This window comes from Telopea speciosissima, chromosome 11 (genome assembly GCF_018873765.1).
Source record: "Telopea speciosissima isolate NSW1024214 ecotype Mountain lineage chromosome 11, Tspe_v1, whole genome shotgun sequence".
In the NCBI taxonomy this organism is placed as follows: Eukaryota; Viridiplantae; Streptophyta; class Magnoliopsida; order Proteales; family Proteaceae; genus Telopea; species Telopea speciosissima.
Window position 1 is genome coordinate 27059225 of NC_057926.1, and position 27082 is coordinate 27086306.

The 27082-nt window shown below is 40.0% G+C and overlaps 1 protein-coding gene across 2 annotated transcripts in view; it reads right to left on the reverse strand.

Annotated features, from left to right (window-relative positions):
- Positions 1 to 14439, reverse strand: part of LOC122646148 — a 62098-nt gene extending 47659 nt beyond the window's left edge. The window contains exons 1-9 of one of the 2 annotated variants that reach the window (XM_043839641.1): positions 14276 to 14439; positions 14081 to 14165; positions 9371 to 9473; positions 9193 to 9277; positions 4527 to 4613; positions 4305 to 4408; positions 3911 to 4070; positions 3722 to 3824; positions 3409 to 3628 (exon numbers count right to left, since the gene is read on the reverse strand). In XM_043839641.1, the coding sequence (XP_043695576.1) occupies positions 3409 to 3628; positions 3722 to 3824; positions 3911 to 4070; positions 4305 to 4408; positions 4527 to 4613; positions 9193 to 9277; positions 9371 to 9473; positions 14081 to 14165; positions 14276 to 14392 (1064 nt within the window). In that variant the 5' untranslated portion in view covers positions 14393 to 14439. Of the gene's footprint in view, positions 1 to 3408; positions 3629 to 3721; positions 3825 to 3910; positions 4071 to 4304; positions 4409 to 4522; positions 4614 to 9192; positions 9278 to 9370; positions 9474 to 14080; positions 14166 to 14275 lie in introns of both variants that reach the window. The other variant, XM_043839642.1, reaches the window with a different exon arrangement.
- Between the last annotated feature and the right edge of the window lie 12643 nt (positions 14440 to 27082).

The window sequence follows — 27082 nt, forward strand, 5'->3', positions numbered from 1 at the left end:
ACTTGCATGTTTATCTTTTTGGGATATTTGCATGTGTCTAACTTTTTGTTGGCCCCTGCCTCTAGTTAGTGTGATTATCATTTATTACAAACATTATCCCCAAACTGCTTAGGAAACTGAAATATTGTCCAAAATGATGGTTATATATCCATTTGAGGAAGTCAAGGGGAGTGTTTGTGAAACAGAAATATTGAAATTGCTGTCCCTTTCAGATTTCCAAGCCTTGATGGCTTCTTTACACCTCACCCACAATAAGCCTTTGCATCCAAGTCATTCTTCACTTTTTTGTTGTTCTAGTGCATAAGTACCTTTTTTATTTTAGTTTTGATTTCACATTTCATGGAATCACTTGTGTTGCCCCCTCTTAGATCTTGCCCTTTTGAATTTCCAAAGACTTGAAACTGAGTGAGAACATACCTCATAGTTTTCAACTCTATATAGGGATATTGGATTCTAGAACTTTAGGACTGCATCTTCAAAACATCATGAATGTCAAGGCTAGTGGTAAGCTCTCATGGTTATTTGTAAATTTCAACCTCTACTTGATGGGTCTTTAGCTCAAATTGGTAGAGCACTTGGAACATGAGCATATTCCAAGGGCATGTTCCAAGGGGATGGTGGTTCGAATCCACCAAGGCCCAAACTCCTTTAACTACAGAAGATTGAAACCATTTCTTATAGTATAGGAACTTTTTTAATTATATTTTATTAATGTAATGGATGGAAAGGACATTTATTGGATAGGAACACTTTTAACTGCCATTTTAATTCAAGTTTAAACATCAAGTGCATGCAAATATCTTCATCAATGTTCCATATTCTAGCCATATAGTAACAAATGTGTTGACAAAACCTGTCTGAACCAAACAGTTTTTCATACAGATTCAAGTTGAATCCAATTGACTGACTTAGGGTAACCAAACAGTTTTTCAGGAAGATTCAGCTAACAGACTCATACAAACCAAACAGTTTTTCTGTCAGGACAATGAATCCACTGGTGCACCACCAATGGATTCCTCACCAATGTCAATGCAACCACCACTTGGTTTAGCAAACCAAACACGTCCTTAGGATTCCAATCTAAACCATGTAATATCTTTAAAGGCTACAACTCAGATTTTCAAACATGCATCATGACCCTCTGCCAATGGTTGCAATATCAATGGTCATATAATATAGGTATTGCATTTAAGAGAGAGAGTTATTGATGGTCAATTATTCACGACGGTCTAACCTTAACTTATGCACAGGAGACAAGGATCCAAAAAAAAACCAAGGGAAAATTACACTGCCACCCCCTGAGGTTTGTGTTAAATACAAAGCGACCCTCTGTGTTTCTAAATTATACAACCACACCCCCTGAGTGGATAGTGAGTGGACGGTGTTAAATAATATATTTTAAATACCAACTTTGCCCTTCAATGGAAATAACCTTATTCTAATTTTTTATTTTTCTAACATAAAAAAGTGGGACCCACCACTATTTCTTCTTCTTCTTCTTTCTTGTTCTTCTTCAACCACCACCGCTGCAACCTTCGTCCCACTCCATTGCTGACCTGCAACTCCACCACACAGGTATTCATTTATATGTGATGTCTTCTCTCCCTATCTCTTTCCCTCTTTCTGATTTTTTCCCTGCTCTCATTCATTCACTATTAACCCTAAAAAATCTGCAAACCCAAATTTTGAATCTTGACCTAACATGGTCTTCGTCGACAGCACCTCCTTCTCTAGTTTCAGACTCAACTCGGCTTCCTCTATTTCTTTTACCCTTCAACTTAACTCCACCTCTCACCTTCAACTTTCTCTCCAAAACCAGAATCAACCAGATCCGTTGCTTGGTCCACCTAAACCAGCTCCTTCAACACCTGACCTTCAGCCGAACACCTGCCCTCCAGCCGAACCAGCTTTCCTACCACCTCCAAGACCTCACAAAGATCTGTGATTCTACTCTGTATCAGATCAGAGCTACTCGAGCTGCCCTGTTTCAATTGGTCCCTGAAGCAGATCTCAGCAACAAATACATGGTCCCCCCAGATATCTACTTCAGATCCACTAAGAGAAAGTAAAAGACTGCTTTGAAAGAGAAAATCAAGCGAATCTTCAAAACAAGGAGTTGATCAAACTACACGAACTTCATGTTTCCATAACTCCCTCAATATCCAACGGATTTTTGAAACATAAGGGATAATCGTCACCTCTGAGATCTCAGATTAATAACTATAAAATTCCAAAAATGAAAAATCACCTGAGGTGGAGTAACACAAAAAACTCATCCAATAAAAAGGAAACTAAGGCACTTAACTGTAGTTGCACCAACAACGTATTTCTTCTCTACTTGGACAGAAGCCCCAAGATCCGATCTGAAATGGTTAGTTTTCTCCATCTAGACAGAAGCACCAAGGCACCAAAAACGAGCTGATCTTAAACGCCAAAAACAGATCCACGGTTTCAAAAGGTGTCGATCCAAAAAAAAAGACAATTCTCTTTGCTGGAAACCAAAACCAAACAGATCTGAAATGCCAAAAGTAGATCCACAGATTCAACAAGAGTCGATCCAGAAACAGATCAGAACTCTCCGCTCTCTTAAAGAAATCACCGCCCTCCAACAACTACTTACAATATCTCCATCACTACCGCTTAGAAAACTAATCAAGCTATACAAGAGGTAAGTTTCTGTAATCATTTATACTTTTGATTTTGATCCAAAATAGGTTTTATCAAGATCAGTTTTAATCAAAATTGGAGTTAATCAATCCCACTTTGAATAGATTGGTTCTATAGATTTTCTTATTATACATTTATGCCTTTAGTGTTGTGCAGCTTGCCCTTTACACCCTCAATTCGTCACGGTCTGCTTATCAGGCTATATCATTTAAAGCCTCATTTCTTTGATGTTTATATAGTAATAGCAGTCCAGGTGCAATGTAACTTACTCTTGTAGGGAAGTTGGCGGTTGGGGAAGGAACAAAGGGAGAGGAAAGGGAGGGTGGGGTGTGATGGTGTTAGGTTGCAGTGGGGTAGGGCGGGTGCGATTGGGTTGCAGCAGGTGGTGGAGCCAGTGGGGTTGCAGAGAAGAAGAAGAAGGAGGAGGGATGGTGGGTCCCATTAAGTTTGTTTCACAGGTAAAATTAGCAAAAAGAAAAAAAAGGAGAATTAGGGGTATATTAGTCATTTTAAGTCATGAATTACCAACACTGCAGCACTTAACGGGAATGATATAACAGGGTGGGGCGATCTGTAACAACTAACCAAACCTCAAGGGGTGTAGCTGTATAATTTAGAAACACAGGGGGTCGTTCTGTATTTAATACAAACCTCAGGGGGTGGCAGTGTAATTTTCCCAAAAAACAATTACACAAAGGGAACCATAATTCCTATTATTCAACCAAAAATAATTGAGATTACCTATTATTTATCCAAGCTTCCACAGCTTGCTCAACGTGAAGGACATCCTCTAGTCCATGACATTCAGCCAGCAAAATTTGTTCCGAAAGATTACCAACATCAATGAAAGGACGAATTTTGGGTAAAGGATTAATCTGACCAACCACAATACCATCAAGGAGACTTGAATCATCCATTTTATCAGAGTCAATATTAAGTTCAACCCATTCTTCTTGATTCCCTGAAAAATATAATAACAAGAAAACATAAGCATAATAAATCCAATCATTCATGATAATCAAAGGCAAATAAGAAAAGGGGATTGTGACTGTACCACTGGGAATCACTTCTGGAAAGTAAACAAGGGCTTTCGCACCATCCATGGATTTTATTTTGCCATTAACCCAGACAAGCTGCGACCCATTCTCCTTACGAACCTGGGAAACACAGCACTACCAGATATAAGAAGACAAAAGTATGCAGCAGATTTTCTAATTCTTAAAGAACATGAAGTATTTCAGACCTGTACCAAAGAACCCTTTTTGAACATTGAGCATGGAAAGGTGACCAATTCTGTGCATGCAGTAACAGGTTTTCTATCTTTTGGAGTACAGCTACCATTTGAGGTCTTACTTTCTCCATATAAAGACAATTGGTTGCCAAGAGCTTCTGTTTCATTAATGCTGCACCATGTTTATGGAACTAAGGTTATGATTCAAACATACTTGAAGGGAAAAGTTTACAGAATAGGTTCAAATATGGGGGCCACAGATTGACAAATCTTGTAAAATATATACAAGCCCCCTTCAAAAGTTGTTCATGAAATAAGGAGTCAAATCAACAGGAGGAACATATGTGAAAGAAAGTAAATTTCAAATTAAAATGGAAGCAGAATATCTATAGTAAAAATGGTTTACATTTTTCCATTGTTTGTTGTTCTGTGCCTCTGCCCCCTACTCAAAATAGATCTCTCCAAATCATTGTCACATTCAGCATCTTTACAATTTTTAACCACTTGTTCCTACAACAAATGAGACCCAAAATATAGGTTAACTGACAATATCTCAAAGATATTCCAATTTAAATATTAAATAACACTATAAAATGAAAATAAAGTTACGGATAGAGAAAGAACCCACATGAGAAGACTTGGAGGAAGGTATATCAAACTCCCCAAAATTGATACCTTGAAGATAACTACATAGCATATCCGAAATGTCCATAACCTGTTGAAATATTTGGGTAAGATGATAAGTCACTGCAACGTCAACATTGCACAGCAGGAGCATGATAAGATGTGAGATATCTTTCAATGAACACTTCAACACAAACTCTCTCAATGAAAATCATCTTGGAAAATAGAAGAGAGAAAAAAAGTGCAATAAGATCTGAGGATGCTTCCTCTAGTACACCCCTCTCTACCGATGAGATGAGTCTCCTGCGGAGTTTGATGTCAAGGCTGGAATCTACTACTTCAGCACCTTCGGCCCATGCCAGTGTTGCCTCTGCCACTACTGCACCTTTCTCTGACAGTCCTACCATAGGTATTTCGTTTTGTGGACATACCTCTTCTGTCAAAACATTTTCTTAGATCATTGACTCTGGAGCTACTGATCACATGACAGGCTCCCCTAAAATTTTTTTCCCAGTATTTTCCATTATCTGGTAACCATAAAGTCCAGGTTGCTAATGGCTCTTTTTCCCCTATATCTGGCAAGGGTGTTGTTCATTGTTCACCTTCCCTTTCCTTATCTTCTGTTCTTCATGTTCCCAATTTTTCAACTAACCTATTATCCATTAGTAGTATTACACGTGAGCTCAATTGTAAAGTAACTTTCTTTCCTTCTCACTGTGTATTTCAGGACTTGGAAACAGGCAGTACAATTGCATGTGGTAAGATGGAAGGTGGACTGTACCTGTTAGAGCAGCCTCCTACTGCGTTATCTATCGTGGCTTCTCTCCCAGGATCTGCTTCCAAATCCCTTACTGATTTGCACACTTGGCATCGTTGATTGGGACACCCACCCTTAAGAACTCTTTCAAATTTATTTCTTAGTTTTACTAAATTATGTAATTTGAACAATTTTCATTGTGATGCTTGCATTTTTGCAAAGCAAACTCGGAATACCTATCCTGTATCCGATAATCGTAGTTTGGTTCCTTTTAGTTTAATTCATTTTGATGTGCGGGGCCCTTCCCGTGTGATATCTTCTTCTGGGTATCGATGGTTATCATTTTTATTAATTGTTTTAGTAGTCGTACAACTTGGGTTTATTTAATATAGAAAAAGAGTGATGTGTTTTCTATATTTCAGCATTTTCACCATATGGTTTCCACTCAGTTTAATGCCGAAATCAGAATTCTTTGGTCTGATAATTGCACTGATTACTCAGTTGGGACATTTTAGTCCTATTTTTCTGCCCATGGGATTGTCCATCAAACATCCTATGTTAATACTCCATCTCAAAATGGAGTAGCAGAGAGGAAAAACCGCCACCTTCTTGAGGTTGCTAGTTCTCTCATGTTTGCTACGAATGTTTCTATTCGTTTTTGGGGCGATGTTATTACCACTGCTGCCTTTCTTCTTAATAGGATGCCCTCCCGTGTCCTTAATAATAAGAGTCCCATAGAAACTCTTCCTAGTACTGTCACCTTTCCGGTTCCTCCTAAAGTTTTTAGCTGTGTTGCTTTTGTTCGTAATCACCATGTCCATGGGAAATTAAATCCCCGGGGTCTTAGATGTATTTTTTTGGGTTACGCTACTACCCAAAAAGGATATAAATGTTACCAACCTTCTTCTCGAAAAATTTTCGTTTCCATGGATGTTATTTTTCAAGAAGATGTTCCTTTCTACCCAGTCCCTCTTCAGGGGGAGTCTGTTCACCAAGAGGTCTTTCAAATTCCTATAGATTTACCATGGGAAGAAGAAGATGTTCCTAAGGATGGGGTTACTAGTCAGAAACAGGAGCAAAGCCAAAGTGAGGTTCCTGTTCAGGGGGAGACTCTTGTGCCTATTAAAACCACCATTCAGCCCGGAAAGGAAAAAATGGTTCAGGGAAATAAGTCACTTCAAATATATGTCAGGAAGAGAAAGCACGACCAGAACAGGCCTACTACCATCTCTCCTACACAATTGACTGAAACGGTTCCAAGTTCTACTAACTTTGAACCCTCTAGTAACCTTCCATCTGCTCCTCCTTATGATTCTACTTTAGACCTTCCTATTGCTGTTAGGAAAAGTAAACGTAGTTGTACTCATCACCCAATTTCTAATGTGGTTTCTTATGACTCATTGTGTCCTAGTTTCCAGACCTTTCTTGCTTCTTTGTCCTCTATTTCGCTTCCTAACTCTTGGCAGGAGGTAGTGGCACATTCGGATTGGAAAGAAGCTATGGAGGAAGAGATGAGAGCCCTTGGCAAAAAATAACACGTGGGATTTGGTTTAGCTTCCACCGGGAAAGAGAGTTGTAAGGTGTAAATGGGTATTTGTTGTCAAACACAAGGCTGACGGAAGTATTGAGAGATATAAAGCCAGTCTGGTTGCCAGAGGCTTTACCCAGACGTACGGGATTGATTATCAGGAGACGTTTGCTCCAGTTGCTAAGATGAACACTATGAGAGTTCTACTGTCTTATGCCGTCAATCAGGGATGGAACTTCTTTCAGCTTGATGTAAAAATGCGTTCTTGAATGGTGAATTGGCTGAAGAAGTCTACATGGATATTCCACCAGGTTTTGATTCTCAAAAGACTCGGGGAAAGGTATGTAAGCTCAATCCAGCTCTTTATGGGTTGAAGCCACCTCCTAGGGTGTGGTTTGGTAGGTTTCATAAAGCTATGGTCTCCATTGCGTTCAAGCAAAGGAATGCAGGTCACACACTTTTTATTAAAAGGACTACCAAGTATGTGACAATGTTGATAGTGTATGTGGATGACATTGTCATCACAGGGAGTAGTCAAGAGGAGAATAGGAGATTGATGCTTTGAAGAAGTTTTTGGGTACTGAGTTTGAGATCAAAGATCTGGGTAAGCTTAGGTACGTATTGAGGTTGCCTATTCTAACAAAGGAATCTCTTTATCCCAAAGAAAGTACACCACAAACTTATTATCTGAGACTAGTATGTTGGGATGTAAGCCAGCTGACACCCCTGTAGAGTCTAATTGTCACCTCCGGTCAAAAGAAGGGGACCTTGTAGATAGAGAGAAGTACCAGAGGTTAGTAGGAAGTCTGATTTACTTGTCCCACACTCGTCCTGATATTGCTTTTGCAGTAAGTCTGGTAAGCCAGTATAGGCATGACCCCTACTGTACACATTTGGATGCTGTCTACAGAATTTTGAGATATTTAAAAGCTTATCCTGGGAAAGAAATTTCGGTTTCTCCTTATGGTCACATGAAGGTTGAAACATATACAAATGCAGATTGGGCTAGGTCACCTGATGATAGGCATTCTACTTTTGGCTACTGTACTTACGTTGGGGGAAATCTTGTCACCTGGAGGAGCATGAAGCAAACAGTGGTAGCTCGTTCCAGTGCAGAGGCTGAGTTTCAGGCTATGGCCCAAGGTATTTGTGAGGCTCTTTGGCTCCAAGGATTGTTGTAAAACCTTGATTGAGGTTGATATGCCTATGCGTTTGCACTTTGACAGTAAGTCAGCAATCAGCATTGCTCACAACCCTGTTCATCATGATCGAACAAAACACGTGGAGATAGACCATCATTTCATTAAGGAGAAACTTGACTGTGGTCAAATGTGCATCACGTTCGTTCCTTCTGATGATCATCTTGCGGATGTTCTTACCAAAGGCCCAAGTTCTAAGTTGTTTAGTTCTATTGTTAGCAAATTAGGCATGATTGATATCTATGCACCAACTTGAGGGGGAGTGTTGTAATATGGGTACAAGGGTAGAATTGTCAATAGGGGTATTTTGGTCTTCTACTCATTCTAGAATTTTCTATTCTTCATTATAAATAAAGCTGGCCTGTGTCTCATTGACACAAGTCATTCTCCCAATTTCTAAGATTTCATCAAATACCTTGTAGGCTTCTACCATGTTTAAAACCTTGACAAGAATAAGCATGTTAGTGAAATTTGAACTTGATGCCTCTTAACAAACAACAAAAACAACCTAACCACCAGGGCACCATAGTTGTCACGGAGCAAAGGCAAGCCATGGCAGTGGCAGAGCACATAGGCAAGGCCAAGGCACCCAAGGCGAGCACTATATTTGAACAAAAATAATCCCAGTCCAGGACTCCAGATGTGTAAGCCAGTTCATGGGCACATTTTCATTCTTTTTCCCCCTACCCCCTAGTTTTTTTACTGGATTGACTCTGGGTGCCTAGATAAACTAGGCTCCCAACCCTGCAATCCTGTCTATTGAGGATTCTGATTCTGTTGCAAGAACTGAACCAGGATCCCATTAGCGACAGGTCACCTTGAGCATCCCAGGGAACCTTTTCAAATCATCACCAGCAATCATTGTGTAACTAAGTAACACATAAAAAAACTTAATATAATAATTGAATCCTACTTCACTTTTCAGTTTTCAACCAAATTACTTGGATTAGAGCAGGAAAATATGATTGGGCTAGGGTCTAGGGAATCCATTTGAAAAGCTTAATTACCATATTACATAAGATTTAAGTTAATTTTAAAAAATCATGATTACAAAAAAAAATCGTTTTCTTTTTTATATTAGTTTCACTTCCCTTCATTTACCTTTACTTGTAAGTAAATGGAGCCTAAGGTTAGAATATTATTAACCACTTGGCTTAATACTAAACAATGCTTTCCTAATGCATACCTCTACCCAGTCAGCACGAAACTCACAAAAAGGTTGACGATAAAGCTTCACACGACCTTCTCTAGTACAAACAGCAAGCAAGCATCTGCAGGAAATTCAACTACTATTCATTCGAAACAGAAGCAGCTGAGCCAAGACATCTAATATTAAGAGACCAAGTGTAATTTATTCCTCATACCCTGAGTTAGGAGCCAATCCTGGATGAGACCATGAAATTGATCGAACACAAGGATGAGTGTCGCGCGATAAAATTGTGGGCATTAAACATCCAGTAAGTAGATCTACAAATACATCAAGATACAGTATATGTGAACAAACTGTCATAAATGACAAAAGGAATCTTATTGAAACTTGAATACATAATTTCACTCTACAATGAGTAATCATATGGGTCATTGTTTTATTTTTTTCAAGTTTGATGGAGAAAGGAATTTTGCTTTTTAAAAAAAAATTTAATAATAATAAAATAAAATATTACAACCTGTAATATTCAAGGCCCAGAAGGATGCAGTTTAAAAGATGAAGTACTTGCAACCCAAAACAAGAGACCTTTGGAGAGAGGAGATAACTGTTCAAAGAAATAAGGGACAAGTGAAGGCCACCAGAATATTTTCTCTATTAACCTTCTAAATTACTTGGTCAACACTGTCCACAAATTTTAGTGTCCGGATCCTTTGGCAGTGGATTATCTCTTTCTTTTTCTTTTTTTTGGATGGATAAAAGCAGTGGATTATCCTGATTTAAACTTTTCCTCTCAAATATTATTTTAAGAAAAATCCTTCATGTTTTAGGGGTGATGAAGATCACAGGGCGGCAGATCTGAAAAAAATATATATATATCCACATCAAGGAAGATTGAGCGATTTAATCCCTGCATATGAAACAATTCCCACAATGTTTAGTTAAGGTGCACATTCTTCTCGTTATCTACAGCTCTCTTTTTTTCTGGCCAAATAACAGATTAATTTTAATAACGAAAAGAGACGGTCCATAGCAGTACAACAGCAAAATAAGACAACATAGAAATACAAAAACAAAAAGAACAAAAAGTCCCCTGACATAAATAAGCTCCGTCTACCCAATGTTGGTAAACACATTTTTGTTGCCCTAATTTAACAACTCGAGCTTTTAGGATAAGCAGTTGTAACATGGTATCAGAGCAGAGAAGTTGAGTGTTTGATGCCTGGGAAGTGCAAGGGGGATCCCCGACACGTCCTACCCTCGGTGTCACATGATGGTGTTTCCGCGTGAGTGTGTGTCACATGCAGGCCGTGTGTTTACAGACCTCCACATGCAAGGGGTGTTGATATACATTGTTGTTAACCTTACTTAACAGCTCAAGCTTTTTTGTATTAGTGGTTGTAAAACTCAACCACTACATATTTAGGACTCCAATTACATCAAAGAGGAATAGAATCCCCAAACAGATCCATGGTCTAACCACCTTGTGGTTATCTACAGCATATCTAGGCTTTTATCCTAATTAAATGGCATCAGCTTGACAATCCTGTTTCATCATTCAACTCTATTTAAAGTCATATTTCATTAAAACTCAAAGCCATCTGTATCTTCTCTCCAAGTCAATTTCATTCAACCCCTTCTTGTTTTAGTTCCTCTAATCTGTTCCATATCACTCCTTTTTACTGCTGCAGCCAAAAAGCCTTCTTCATACATGACTAAACCACCTCAAGAAAAAAAAATTCTATCAAATTATCACCTACTGAACCACAGTAAATCATTTTGATGGGTTAATTTCTTACCTTTTCTAGTTTTACCACATGTCCATCTCAACATCCCCATCTTAGCTCAGTTTATTAATGTTTTCTTTGTGTATATCTCAACATTCAGTTCCATTGAGCACGGTAGTCTCATAGCTGTCTTACAAAATTTTCTTTAGAGTATTTTAGTAGAATCTGTCGATCACACAATGTTCCAAAATCACTTGACCTCATTTGCCTGATTCTAATTCTACATCTTCCTCAGTCTCTCCCTTTTCTTTATGATTGAACCTAGTTAACAATCTCTTTCTTTTTTAACACTGGAATACGAATGAGATCAGAAACGCTGGTGATGAGGACATCACTCAAGGATTTATGCAGCCACATGTCACTTCATTATGGATAAATAACCAGTATTATGTGTAGTTCTCTTTATTATTTTGTTGTATTTTTATTTAGGGCCAGAATTGTTGTGTACTAATGTTGTAAGGGAGTTATTAGGGAGTTATTGCTGGAGAAATAGTTATTAGGTAGTAGTTATTGCTGGAAAAGTAGTTATTAGATTCTTTTTTTTTTCTTTTTGGGGTTTAAAAAGACTGTATTTGGAGAGAGAAGCAAGCAAGCAAGGAAGGAATGAAAGCATGAGTGATCTTATGTTATTCAAGATGGTGTGAAGCCAAGATGATCTTCTTTCTTCTCTACCTTCTTCTTCTTCTTTTTCTTTTTCTATGCACTTCTCTCTTTCAAACTCTATACCTACAGCAAACTGTCCCTATCTAATTATCATATTTCTCCCAACCCCATTTTCATTTCTTAAATCCCTTCTATTATTTCTTTCAACTACAGAAGCCTGTAAACCCCAATAAATCATACTTGTTTGGCTGGAATAAGACTGATTGTGATGAAAGATGTGGTTTCCCAAACTTGTCCTACATCAGCTGGGCTAACGACACAATAGCTTCGGTTAGAGCACAGCCCATATTCCTTACCTGATAGCCCTCTTTTCTTACAACCACTGCTTGCCATGGCCAATTGTTCTAGTTGTCATCTTTATCTGAGGCACAGGAATAAAATCCTTCAGTCTATTCATAAGTTATGACCTTGAGGCATCCTCTGATCATGTAGAAAATTATTCCATGTTAAACCTATTTTTACAATCCAAATCTGTTTTAAAGCAACAACAAACTCAGTCTTATCCCAACTTAATGGGGTCGGCTACATGGATCCAAACAAAACAAAGTAGTAAAGAACTGATGTCTAAACACAGAGAAAGGGGAATGAAGAGAAGGGGAAAATAGATGAGAAGTGAAAAACTGAAAAATGGAAGGAAAACAAAAAAAAAAAGAAAGATAAACGAAGAAAGTAAGAGGAAAAAGTCTCAGCCCAGTAGGTCAAGAGAATCTCAGTTAAATGGGGTCTGCTACATGGATCCTTGTCCTCCAATAGGCTCTATCCGAGGTCATACTTGGTACAAGACCTAGACTATGCATGTCCTTCCTCACAACTTCTCCTATAGTCATTTTAGACTATACAATCCAAATCTGTTTATTCTGAAATTTTATCAAAAAAACCGCTTTTAAATCTGATGAGAAATTTACAATTTCATATGATTTCCAGCTTGCAAATCATTGAACCCAAGTACCATTTTAACCTTATGAACCCTCATGGACTTTACAGCCCATTCACCTGTTAGAAAACTAGTTTATATTTTTTATCCCCCAGTTTTATAGAGATCAATGCCCACAATCCCATGTAACTTTGTTCTGACAGGGATGTTACTGACCACCTTGTGAGTTTGTTTCAGTTAAGTTAGCATGACTCTTGAAGTTTTTAAAATGCTAGTTTGAAAACCCAAACCTCATTCTTTGTAATCACCACCCTATTTCTGTTTACCCTAGTTGAAAACTTGAAATCCCTAGCCAGCTCCTTTAAAACCCTCCTCCTTTCTATTCTCTTATAGGGATCCTAGTTTTCTGTTTCTCACACTAGAATAAATTATTTGAATTGCTTGTTTTAATTTTTGACACATGAGGAGATATATTCAAGCATTTGTGTTGCATCAGGGGTTTAAATAATCTCTTCTAATGATATTCTTTGGGTGAATTTATTGATTTGGTATGTTTTCAGTCATTAACAAAGTGGGTACACCATGGCATTACTTAAGAAAATTTTAAGGAGGAAAGGGCATATAACATGTATGAGCATATGTGAAAGAGAATTTAAGGCTTTTTCAGGTCAACACACTAGCAATCATGTGGTAGATATGATCACCATCAAAGTGGCTCCTTGGACCACAACATCATATCTATTTTGGGCATAACCACTGAATCTATTGTTAAACATCATAGATGCTTCAGCATTTTGTCTATGGTTTTAAAGTTTAATACAAATATAAAATGGCCCCTCTAGGAGAGGACACCATCAAGCTGAACTTTGACAGATGTGCAACACAAAACCCTGAAATTTGGGGATTAGAGTAGTGATCAATTTGCTCCAAATACCAGCTATGCCAAGCCTTCCCATGATAGAGAGACCCCTTTAGGAAATTCCTTGGTTCTCCTAGATGGCCTTTGGATTGCAAAAGCCCTTGCAAGTATACTACTGGTTGATGATGGCTTTAGGATTATCACAGGTTGGATCATGTGTGGATTCAACAGTTCATATAGCAAGATGATATGACGTTTCTCACGAAATGAACGTCTTATCATTCTCTATGAACATCTCATCCCAATGGATGCCAAACATGACCAATCCAAAGGTGGATGTTTTGGCAAAACAACCAGTATCAAGGGCTTTCTTGAACAAATAGATAAGCATTTTGGTCTAGTTGTTTCATTTGAGAATGTACCATTATGCTGGGCAAGCATCATTTGGGACCTCAATGTTTTCGTCCTGTTATATCCCCCCCCCCCCCCTTCTTTCTGTCTATAAAATGCAATGCTTATATATAAGATTTACCCAAAACAAATGAGACTAAAGTGGGAAACTCAATGTTCACCCAAAAGTTCAATTATCACACTGCACAGAAAAAAAACAACAAAACACGATTAGGTAATAATGAATGCAATTTGTGTGTATCTATTGCAATTAATCTTTTCCCAAAGTAAGCATTATATCGATTCAAGATGAATGTTTTCAAGGAAATTAAGACTATAATAAACAAACCGTGCCTTTTTTTTCTATCGTTCCAATGGGAAAAGGCTCTGCAGAGGGGATGTTAATCACTCCACGAGGTCCAATAGGTACTTCCGGATTCTGTAACATACAAAGCCAAATGGACAAAAATTATAACTTGGAAACAAAATCCAAAGCCTATTCAGTGCTCATTCACTCCAAATGGATAATTATCTTTTTTCCATACATACCAATATAGTGACAAGGTGTCCAGAAGCAACGGCCACTAGATTCTCCTCCGACCATGCAACGGAATTTGGATAACAGGGAGAAGCAACAAGTGATGCTGCTAGGAAACGAGAAGCCATTACACAGAGAAGCTTTTCTTCTTCTTCTTCTTCTTTTTGTCACTCTGGTTTTTAGGCCTCTTTGGTAATGATTTCAATTATGAATCAATGCTTATGAATCGAAACCCAAGAGGATTAATGCTTCTACCAATGTCCATTAGATGTCTGCCTTCTCATTATCTATACTCTCAACCATTGCTAGATTTGGGATAGATGCTGCAAAACAGTAAGCAATGAAGGCATTAAAATTACCAATATCTTTCCTCCAATACAAATACAAAAAGCAATAGAAAAAGCTAGAATTATCTGCTCAAAATAAAATACCAAAAGAGAGAAGTGGTGAGTAACAGAAAAGATGAGTCTAAATATGCAAGAATAGAAATATTAACGTATGATGCAACGGAAGAAGACACGTAGATTAACGTCTACTCTGTTACAGACTTTGGATTCAATTACTGAGAAAATGGCGTGCGAATAAACGCAGATCAAGTAATCATGTAGATTCAGGATAGAACTGTTGGAAGTGAGACGTAGAGTATGGAAGAAAATATACAGACTTAAGAGTGAGGACCTGGGCCGGGAAAACTGAGAGGAAGGGGCTAGGAGGTTACCTGCTTCTTCTTCTGCTGTAGAAAAAAAAAATTTCTTCTGCTGTAGAAATCAATAGGTATAGAAAGGTAGTTGCAATGTTAACGAATAGTTAATTACAGTTGAGGAAGAACTAGAACTGTGGTTGAATTGGGAGGTTTGAACAGCCACTGATGGCGGCAAAAGTAGCAGTTAGTGAAACACGCAGAGAGAGTTTTGGGGCGAGAGATCCAAGGATCAAATCCACAGCACGGCTCTTGAGAAGTTTTTCCGAGGAGATTATAAGATGGATAGCCTCTAGGGTTCGAATCTCCTCCACGCCTTTCTTCTTGTATTTTTACGGTTTGTTAATACTAAATTATTGGTCTCGAGTCTCGACTGGATCGGACAGATTTACCCCTGTATTCTTCAAGAAGGAAAAATAAGGATACAGATCCTTCAATTCTTTAGTCGGGTAATTCCTGGCAATGCCACCTTTCCTGCATGACACCTGGCATGAGAAAAGGCGTGGAGGAAATCTTGAATCTCTCCCTTTCTGCGTTTTTTTTTTTTTTTATTCCTAATTTCACCTATTTTCGGTTTTGGTGTTACTCGGGTTAGTGTAACCCGGTTGCCTAATTGGATTGTAGTTCATGAAATGGGGCAAAATAATCTCCACCACAGGATCTCTTCATGCCAGGTGTCACGAAAGGAAGGTGGTATTGCCAGGAATTGGAGAATATCTTTATCCAAAAAATAGAGGGCAAATTTGACGGACACCCCAGTAAGTATTCAATATGTCACGGATTTGTCAAACTTGGTCAAAATGGCAACCACGGCAAGCAGGGTTACACTCAAAGTTAAAATGTCGATTTTACCCTCTTCCATATTCTTCCCGTTGACAAGCTTCTATGATAACTGAAATCAAACTCTAGCTATTGAAGTTTGAAATGCTAGACCAACCAAGGTACTGTGTGAATTATAAGGAAAAAGAAAGAAGACTTTTCTCATATTGAAGCAAACTAAATGCATATTTTCTACTGAAACATTTTGTTGATGTTTACATTTTCTAACCAAATCTGAATTCTAAAATCCAAAATTAGAAATCGAACGGCTAAAAAGATGCAAAGAAAGTTGAGCAGGAGTTGGAGCAAGGGAGAACAATACAAGAGGACTTACAGAAGGAGATTGACCATAGGCTAGGGCTTCTCCAGTCAATTATACTGTGCAAGTTCGGAATCTGAGCAGTAAAACGTTGGTGTTACGCCATTAAAGAGGATCGAAGAAGAACGATAAGAGCGAGGACGCCGAAGAGAGAATGACACACGAGAGAAGCAGCAGAGATTTCCTGCCACGGTATCTCTCCACGAACAAATCAATAGAGGGAATCATTTGCGAAAAGTGAAGCATCTTGCCAAAAGAAACGGCAGAAGAAAGAAAGAAAGGTAAGTGCCACAGCCAACAGGATGTACGGGAGGGATCTACTTGGTGGATACCTCAAAGAGGGTACCCAGTAGGTTGTACTGCACATAACTCCCACCGTGAGTCCATGGCTCCGGTTTCCTCCTCCATTTCGGAATCCTAAATTCTAACACAGACAGAGAAGCTAGATTTACACAAGAAAGAAAGGAAGACAAAAAACCAAATCCGAAAGTGCCATTTTAATCTGTGTTTCCTTTTGCTCTGTGGAGTCAATTGAGTGAAAAACTTGGTTTGGGTTTGGCCGTTTGAGATTTTGATTAAAGAAGAGAAAACGATGAATATACAGTTTGTTTTTAGGCAAATTGGGGGTTTTACCCTAAAGGGTATTATGGTAAATTTATCCCTTCTTAAGGGTAATTTGACCATTATAAAATATCTAACAACAACTTAACTGCAAAAGCCTAACGGAATGGACTAAATTGAAATATAATCATAAAATAAGGATAGTCTTTGATATTTTTTCAAAGTTTGAGGTGTCTGTGACATATTGCGTGCAGAGGGGGTGGGGTGTCTGTGAAATTTGCTCAAAAATAGATTATTTTTAACATTTTTACCCTTGATCCATACCAATCTATCGATACAGATTGGTTAGGAATCGGGGATCTTTATCCCCTCCGGTTCTTGCCTAGCACAATTCCTGCAATTCCTCTCATAGAGGGGCGAAAATGATCACCTTACCCCTCCCCGAACACATTGCCCGGATGGGATCCACCGCCCTCTTATTAGAGGCACTAGGGAACTGTACCGAGCAGGGAACCGCATGAAATAATTTTCCTAGGAATCGGTATCAGTCTCCAACGATACCAATACGAATCCGTCGATCAGATTGCGATTCCTCAAATCATGGTTTTGTTATTGTCAAGGTCAGTCACGAGGTTGTGTTCCAGAGTGCTGATAGCGACATCGTTATCAATATGTATCAGATAAATCGAGCCATAATCGGGTCTATAAAGGATCAAAACACTATTTTTGTCATTAAAAAAAAGGGCAATTTCACGAACACCCCCTATAAGTATATCAAATATCACGGACAACCCAAACATTATCAAAATATCAACCTTCCTCCCTGATGTTAAGCACACTTGGCACCCAAAGTTGAAATGTCCATTCTACCCACTTAGTTACTTAAATTTAAAAAAAAAACTCATTCCATCTTCTTCCCCCACTTCTTCCTCTCATTCCTGATGTACAACCCCTCCACCACCGCCAAGTCCATCTTGGACTCCCTAACCTTTGTGTACATTTCAACTTCGTTACCCCATCAGATGAATCTGTTCAGGAAATACACCCACTAATATCTAAATTTTTTTTGAAGAAGTTGATCATCCCTGTTGGAATTTTCAAATAATAATGTGGGATTTTTTTGTTATTGAGAAAATTTTTTTTTTTGGCTTATATGTGATAATGGTCTCTTATCACATGTTATATTTAGAAAACACTCTATGGTGCACTTGCGAGGACGGTGACCATCCGAGCACAGATTTACTGTAATCAAATGTAATAGTAAGGATGCAAATACTGTCTTAAGGACAGAGCTTCGAGCATATTTCCCATACGTTCAGGTGAGAGAATTCAATCAACACAACACCTATCAACTCAAAATTTTAAGATTATGTTGCTAACCCACTAATATCTAAATCTTAATCAGTAATCCACCAAACCAGCAACTAAAAATTAATACAAAAATTCTGAAACAAGACTTGGCGGAAAAATGGGAGACCAGATCTGAGTATTGATTTGAAACTCTCCAGTCCAACGGTCTTTCAGATTGGAACTTTATAGATAGGATCGTCCTTAGGTAGTGATTATAACCTCAAAGTTTGAATCTGAAAGAGGACACGAGAGAGATCGAGTTCTCCTTTGTGGATCCCAAACTCTTGTCAGAACAGAGTAATGATAAGCAATGAAAAGAGAAACAAACAAGAAGAACAGGAAAAGAAGAGTAGTTAGACACAATTAGAAAGAACAAAGAAAAGATTGAAATAGAAATTCAGACCTAGGAAGGGAAGTTCAGGACAAGGAAACTAAACCAGGGTAGTGAAGATCCGTGAAGATCCAACGAACCAACCCTTGCCTCCAGCAGGCACACAACAGAGTATATCAAACTCAAATTTCATTCAATCAAATCTGTATATCTCGATGAGGTGCTTAAATATACAAGGAAAAAGAAAACAAAGACTCCTAATTGAATCCTGAGACAAATTAAATCTGAAACCAATTGGTACTCCATCTCCTAACTTGCTAACGACTATTAAACATGAATAAAAAAAAGGGAAAAAGTTCTCTGTCCGAGAGTGTGACCTATGCCAGCACTCCCATGAGTCTATCTCTCTCCTCTCCATATGAAAAGACACATCTGCCGCCTTATTTTAAGGAGGAGAGAGATAGACACATGGGAGTGTTGGCGTAGGCCACACTCCCACACAGAAAACTGCTTCCCTAAAAAAATTACATTTCGACTTCGTTACCCCATCGGATGAATCTGTTCAGAAAATACACCCTGAACAAAATTCCTGAGGAGACCCACATCTTCGATCATTTGATTGAGATCGACACGATGGCCGTACAACTCGATAGGTCTTTTGTTTTATTATTTTTTTTACAGATTAGAAGATAAGGAAGACAAAAACAAAAAAAAAAAAACAAAAAAATAGAAAATGGAGATGGCGGCAAGGGGAAGATGATTGCTAGTTTGGTTTTAGGTTAGGTGGATTATAAAAGGGATACAAGGTTAAAGGAGCAGGTAGGGGTGGAGTTGCAGGAAAGGGGTTGCAACTTGCAAGAGGAGAAAGAAAATAAGAAAAAGCCACTTACCTGTTCTTGCTTCTTTCGCCGTCAGATCAAAGACAATGAAGAGAATGATTTGTATTTTGGGGTTTTAACCTTAAGGGTATTATGGAAAGTTCACCCTGTGATAAGGGTAATTTCATCCTTATATAAGAGTTAACAGCGACTTAATTGCACAGACCTAACAAAGTGGACTAAGTTGAAATAAAATTATAAAATAAGGGGTGTCTGTAATATTTTGATTATGTTTGAAGTGTCCGTGATATTTGATATACTTACAGGTGTTGTCTGTGAAATTTTCTCTCAAAAAATACATATCCGTATCCTATTGGCTGATTCATAGCCGAAATCCAATTGGAGATTCCCCAGCCACATTCTTCTTCGGTGATTCCTTCTGTAGCTAGCACTGAGGTTGGGGGGTCAACCTCTTCAGCTAGTATGGTGGAGACCGGGACTCTGGTTCCTGAGCAGGCCTAGGCGACCGTCTCCATTTCTGAGCAAGTCACAGAGCAGAATATGGAGCAGAGTGTTGAACTGGGAGAGGAAAATCCTCCGTTAACACCTGCAGAGGGCGTGATTCCTGCCCAAGATGCTCTTGTAGTTTAGCTCTCCCATTCTTTTTGAGTTTTTGTCTTGTGTCGCCAACTTCTTTTTTTTTTTTTTTTTTTTACAGCTGTAACTTTGCCTCAGGGCTCTTAATGAAGAACTGTCATATTCTCTTTACTTTCTACGCTTCTATGTTGATTTCTTCGGTCTTGTATTTATCCGACTATAATCTTTCTCTTTTCTATAGGTTAATCTCCTGCTGCTCGGTATCACCCGATCCGACACTGCAGAACGAGAGAAGGAACTAGAAGCTCGGGTAACCGCGTACGCAAATGCAAATGCTATGCTAAGAAAGCACTATTCTCGTCTAGAGAGTGAGTTAGATTACTACAAGTCCCTTGAGAGCTGGGAGAACGATTTGCTGGCAAGATTGGAATTTGCTAGGGACGTGGTAGATAACATTGCTGGCTACCTATGGGCCAAGAAGTATACTACTGCCAACCTTACTATAGAGAATGTGGTGACGTCGGCAGCTTTTCGACGCTTCAACGAGGATAAGGCATTAGAAGGTGTCCAACGTTTGTATGATAAGATAATGGAGGTTGTTCCCCATTTCAAATGGGGAAAGATTAAATTGGGTTTTAATCCCCGGATTCCTATGCGGGAGGTGGTATTAGATCCATCTTCCCTTTCAATACCATTCTTCCCTCCTCCTCAGAATGTTCCAGGACCTTTGCCCCCTAATCCTCCACATCCTGAGCTTAGATATTTATAAAAAATTCATTGTACCTCTGGCAGCAATAGCTGTCACACTTTAATTATGGAATTGCAAACTTGCTCAGTATTTGTCTGGCTCATGCTGCTCAGCTTCCTTAGTCAACAATTCTCTTCGTTTTTTATGGCGTGTGCCCATCCTTTTGGCAAGAATTGCCTTTATGGCGAAGAACTTTTTCCAGGAGATTTTGTTCATACTTCCCAACGTAAACATTTATTGCCTGTACCTTACCTAACACTTCGTTTCTTACGCCATTAATGGAACTTATATAGGAGCCAAATCGCTGCCTTCGTAGTTGAATCCTTTCCCAGTTCTCGAAAGGTATTGGTGTAATGAGGGTTGGCCACATGGCCCTGGTAGTTATTTCCCTTTATTTTGGTGGTTGCCTTTTGATATTCTCCTTTGGTATTGAATCGTCGCTTTGCCCTTTAAATAGCGCCTGTAGTCTCCACTTGTGCTATTCATAGCGAAGCCATGAGTCCCCTCTGTATATATTCTCCCTGGAGTTCTATTGAAGCTCTCATTCTTCTCTGGTGTTTTGGGTGTCGCTGCCTTTATGGCTACACAAGGTGCATGTTTTTGAAGGCTTATCTTCCGGTGGATGCTACTATTTTCGGCTCCGATCTTCAATCGACATTGGCCCTTATAGCTTCAATCCTTAATCGACACACCATGTCTTTTGGTTTCCAAGCTTTTGGGCCATCTCTCTCCAAAGTGTGCCCTTGCCGATGCTTGGAGGGGTTACGCTGTCACAGAGAGAATGAGAGTCTTACGGGGGTTGTTTCCTATCGACCCTAATCTCTTCAGGATTCGAGGTATGGTGGTTTTGCACAAGTAGTGCACTGGAGAACCTATGCTGGTGGCACACTCATCATCTTCAACCTCCTCGTCTCTTTTAGATGTAGGAGACCGGTAATGGGGGCTATTTTGGGCTTTGGAGGAGCTTCCAGATGTCTTGATGGTGATTCCCATTTGGCAAAGTAGTCCCCTCTTGGCTTCTTAGGGTCGCTTTGGAACAGGTCGTATTGCATCATGAATGTCGGGTTTGGTCATGCACTACCCGATGTTCTTGTTATGGCTACGCCTGTTTCATATTTCTCGTCCCCTGGTTCATGCGTTCTTCAGTGCTCTTCTCGGGAGGATCAAGACAAGGCACATCGGGCTTGTGGGTTAGGCGCATTTCTATCTTGCCCGGCTTTCATCTTCCAGGAGGAGAATTCACTTGGAACCGAGCTCAGTTTAACCTTTGTATTTGCCATGTTGTTGGTTGTTTGTAAAAAACTCATGTATTTGTATTAGCATTTTGAAATGTCAATAAAGAACTTTGTTGTTTTGGACTAATTTCTGCTTGTATTCTTTCTATTGAGCTCGGCTTTTTAGCTCCATAGTAATGAAATGAACTTTGGACCTTTTCTGTTGCCCATGGTACCATTCTTCTTCATGCTCAGTTCTCTATTTTCTATATTGGGGAAATGCCCCTATGGTGCAACCCATCATTATGGTCAGATGACCCTTGCCTTCATTGGGGAAACACCCCTATGGTGCAATTCACCATTATGGTCAGATGACCACTGTCTTCATTAGAAAAATGCCCCTATGGTGCAACTCACCATTATGGTCGGATGACCATTGTTTTTATTGGCACATCATTAATAACGGCATATGAAATTTACTTAAAAGAATGATTCCAAAGTTTTATTGCAAGCATAAACCATTGCTTTGATTTGTGGAACAAGTACTGACATCTTTATTGGTTGTGGCCGCATGAAATCAAGCAGGAACAATTTCTATTTTGATTCAAAACTAATGGGGACTGACCTTATTGATAGAATTTTCACAAATTTTCTGCATTCCAAGACCGTGGTATGGGTACCCCCTCCAAAGTCTCCAAATGAAAAGCTCCTAGCACCACTTGTTTGGAGATTCTGTATGGTCCTTCCCAGTTGTGTGCTAGTTTTTCCATGGATCTCGGATCGGAGGCTTCTACCTTACGCAGAACCAATTCTCCTTGATGAAACTTTCTGAGCTTCAGCTTTGAGTTGTAATGGTGTGCCATTCGCTGTTAATGAGCAACATTTCTTACCCGAGCTATTTCTCGGATTTCCTCCAAGAGGTCTAAATTTGCTCTTAATTCCCTATCATTGGTTTCAGAATTATAGAGTTGCACCCTCATTGATGTTTCCCCTATCTCCACGGGGATTACTGCCTCTATTCCATATGCTAGCATGAATGGTGTTTCACCGGTTGCAAGCCTTGTTGTCTTTTGGTATGCCCATAAAATGTTGGGCAGTTCTTCTATCCATTTTCCTTTGGCTGTCTCCAACTTCTTTTTTATTCCATCTAGTAGGATTTTGTTCATGGTCTCTGTTAGGCCATTAGATTGTGGCTGTGCTATCGAGCTCTTTGTTAGTTGAATTTCATACTGATCGCTAAATTCCTTGAACTTTTGTTCAAATTGCTTTCCATTGTCAGTGATGAGAGTTCTTAGAATTCCATATCTATAGATGACAAAGTGGAGGAAGAATTTTTATAATTTCACGGCTGAAATTACTGCCAAAGCTTCTGCCTCTACCCATCCTCTACGCATTTAGTGAAGTAATCTATGGCCACCACTACGAACTGCCTACCTCCTGATGCCTTTGGGAAAGGTCCTAGGATATCCATGCCCTATTGTACAAAGGGTAATGGGCTTGAAATTGAAGTGAGCTCCGTGGCTGGTTGCCGCGTGATTGGCGCAAATGTTTGGTACTTGAGGCATTTGCTCACAAAACTCATTGCCACCTTGCGTAGGTATGGCTAGAAGTATCCCTGCCTGATGACCTTGTGGGCAAGTGCTATGCCCCCAAGTGTTAACCACAAATGCCTGTATGAATTTCTCATAGAACATATCCTGCTTCAGATGGCTAGAGACATTTCAGGTAGGGCATGGCACATGCCTTCTTGTAAAGTACTCCCCCAATCATTGTGTACCACGCCGCTCTCATCCTTATCTTTTTGGCCTCTTCCTTATTTGTTGGGAGTGAGTCCTTCTGGAGATATGGTATCAGGGGGTCCATCCAGCAAGGTTCAAACTCAATAGGTAACACATCCTTGGTTTCTTCTGTGCTCGGTGTTTCGAGCACGTATATGTACATGGTTCTGCCGAGGTCTTGAAATTTTGAGGTGGCTAGCCTGGAAAGTGCGTCTGCTAAGGCATTCTGTGCTCGGGGTGCTTGTAGTATTTGAAAGTTGGCAAACTTATTAATTAATTTACGCACCTTGCTCAGGTATTATGCCATGCACGGTTCCTTTGCCTCGTATTCTCCCTTGACTTGGTTGACTTCTGTGCTCGGTGTCTTGAACACGTCTATGTACATGGTTCTGCCGAGGTCTTAAAATTCTGAGGTGGCTAGCCTAGAAAGTGCATCTACTGAGGCATTCTGTGCTCGGGATACTTGTAGTATTTGAAAGTTGGCAAACTCATTAATTAAGTTAAGCACCTTGCTCAGGTATTGTGCCATGCGCGGTTCCTTTGCCTCATATTCTCCCTTGACTTGGCTGACCACCAACTGGGAGTCGCTATGCATAGTAATGTTCTTTACTACCAAACTCTTGGCCAGATTCAGATTGCAATTAGGGCTTCATATTCCGCTCTGTTGTTGGTGGTTTGAAATGCAAACCTTAGCGCATACTACACTAAGAATCCCCCTGGACTTATCAGTATCAGGCCTGTGCCACACCCGCTTGCATTGGATGAACCGTCCACGAACAAGGTCCAAGTCTCTGTCGCCTCCCTAGCTTCAGTATCTGGGGCTATCTCTTCCTCAGGTAGGGTGCACTCAATGACAAAATCTGCCAGGGCCTGAGCTATAATAGCCGTGCGGGGCTTGTATTGAATGTCGAATTCCCTAACTCCACCAACCATGCCACGAGTCTTCCAAAATGATCATGTTTGGCCAGGATTTTCTTCAGAGGCTGAATTGTTATTACTTCTATGGTGTAAGTTCGAAAATAAGGTCTCAATTTTTGGGCAATTGTTATCAGGGCATAGGCATATTTCTCCACATTGCTATATCTGGTTTCTGCATCTAGCAGTACCTTGCTGACATAATCAATAGGTCTCTGCACCCGTCCGTCTCCCTGGACTAGCATTGCGCTTACTGCCACTGTGGTAATGGCTAAATAAAGCTGCAGCGTGTCCCCCGGTTCTGGCTTGGTTAGAAGCGGTGGTTAGGTCAAGTACCACTTCAACTCTGTGAACACTTTTTGGCATTCATCTATCCCTTCAAAGGTAAGCTTGGTCCCCTTTGTTTCTCTCTCTCGCACTCGATTTTTCAAAGCCTTGAAGAAGGGTAGGCAGCGGTCACCTGAGGCTGAGATGAATCTCCCTAGCACCACTACTCTCCCAGTTAGCTTCTGCAATTCTTTGACTCTGCTGGGTGGACGCATTTCCAGTATGGCTTTGATCTTTGAGGGGTTAGCTTCTATTCCCCTTTAAGAGACCATAAAACCAAGGAATTTTCCTGAGGTAACGCCGAAAGCGCATTTTACTCGGTTCAACTTCATCTTGCTTTTTCTTAAGACTTGAAATGCCTCATCCAGGTCGGGATATGGTGTTCTGTCTTCAAGCTCTTTGCCAGCATGTCGTCTACATATACTTCTATATTACGCCCTATTTGACTCTTGAAGATATAGTTCACTAGACGTGGGTATGTGGCTCTGTTTTTCAATCCAAAGGGCATACGGGTATAACAATACGTATCCCTTCCAGTAATGAAAGAAGTTTTCAGAATATCAGGTTCATACATCCTGATCTGATTATATCTTGAATAGGCGTCCAAGAAACTCAATATTTTATGGCCCGCTGTTGCATCTATCAACAAATCAATACGAGGCAAAGGGTAATAGTGTTTAGGGCATGCTTTATTCAGATTGGTAAAATCAATACACATTTGTCATTTGCCGTTAGGCTTTGGCACCATTACAATGTTGGAAAGCCATTCTGGGTAGATGGCCTCCTCTATAAAACTTGCATCTAACAACTTGGTTACCTCCTCGATCACCTTTTCTTTCCGCTCGGGGGCGCAAGTCCTCTTCTTCTAGAACATTGGTTTAGAGGTTGGATATACATTGAGTTTATACTCGGCTAACTCCCGATCCACTCCCGACATGTCGATTGTTGACTATGTAAATACGTCTGCGTTGGCCCTCAAGAAGTTGATGAGGGCAATCCTTCACTCGCCAGTTAAGTCCGCTCCAATCTGTATGGTATTCTTTGCATCTCCTTCAACAATCTCAACGGGGACCAAATCCTCTGCGGGCTCAGTTCTTTCATGCTCGGTGGTGTCTCAGTTATCATCCAGGTTGATTAAGAGCATCTATGGTTTTTTTCCCTTAGCCCTCAAATACCCCTCGTAGTATCTTCTGGCAGTTTTCTGACTTCCCCGGCATTCTCCTATTCCTTGCTCAGTCGGGAATTTCATCACCAGATGAGGGGTGGATACCATAGCCTTCAAAGCATTAAGCCCCGGTCGTCCTAGTATTCCATTATGGGTAGAGTTCACTTTCACCACTAGGAAGTTCATTCTTACTGTAGCGAGCCTAGGCTCCGTCCCTACTGTCACCAATAGTTCAATCGACCCCTCAACATGTACCGAGGCTCCGTTGAATACATATAGAGGAGATTCAACTCTTTTCAACATCTTAGGTTTCAAGAGCATTTTTTCAAAGGCTGATATAGTATAGGATGTCCATCGAGCTCCCATTGTCCACAAGTATCCTTCCCACCGAACAATTGGCGATAGTCATCTTGATTACCAGAGCATCGTCATGGGGAGACTGGATATCAGATAAGTCTTCATCTGAGAAGGTAATTTGATGCTCAATTCTCCTCCTTTTCTCTGGCACTTCTGTTTGGAACACGCTCCGAGCATAGTTTTTCCTTGAATTGGAGGTTTCACCTCCCAAACCCGGATCGTGGCTATTTCTAGTACAGGGGCATTCTCAGCATGTTATTTTCCTTGGGTGTGGTCCTCCCTATCTGACCGAGTAGGTGATCCGGGCTTTAGCTCAGGTTCTCAAACGCAATAGTCTTGTCTCCTATCCCCGTCGTCCTTCTTGACAAACCGGCCCAGACGCCCCCTCTGGATGAGTGCTTCTATCTTGTCTTTCACCTGTCTGCAATCCTCGGTGTTGTGGTCATGATCTTGGTGAAAGCGACAGTATTTATTCTTATTGTGCTCATGTGCCAGTTTCACCATTTTAGCCGGCTAGCGTAGAGTCACCTGATCTTTTATTTCATTCAAGATGTACGCTCGGTTGTGGGTGAGGGCCGTGTAAACAGGCTCCGGTTCCACATCACTCTTGAAGATTCATGCTTTCTTGTCTTCTCTCTTTTTTCCTTCCATCCTTCTCATCTTTGTCGTGCTTGGCGCCACTTTCTTCCCCCTGGGTATCTTTCTTTTCTTGATCCTTCTTCTCGGGTTTGCCCTCCTTTTCTTGCTCGGCGGCCAGAACTTCGGCCAAGTTAATGTACTTCTTATAGCGTGAGAAAAGCTCGTACATATCTCCTGGTT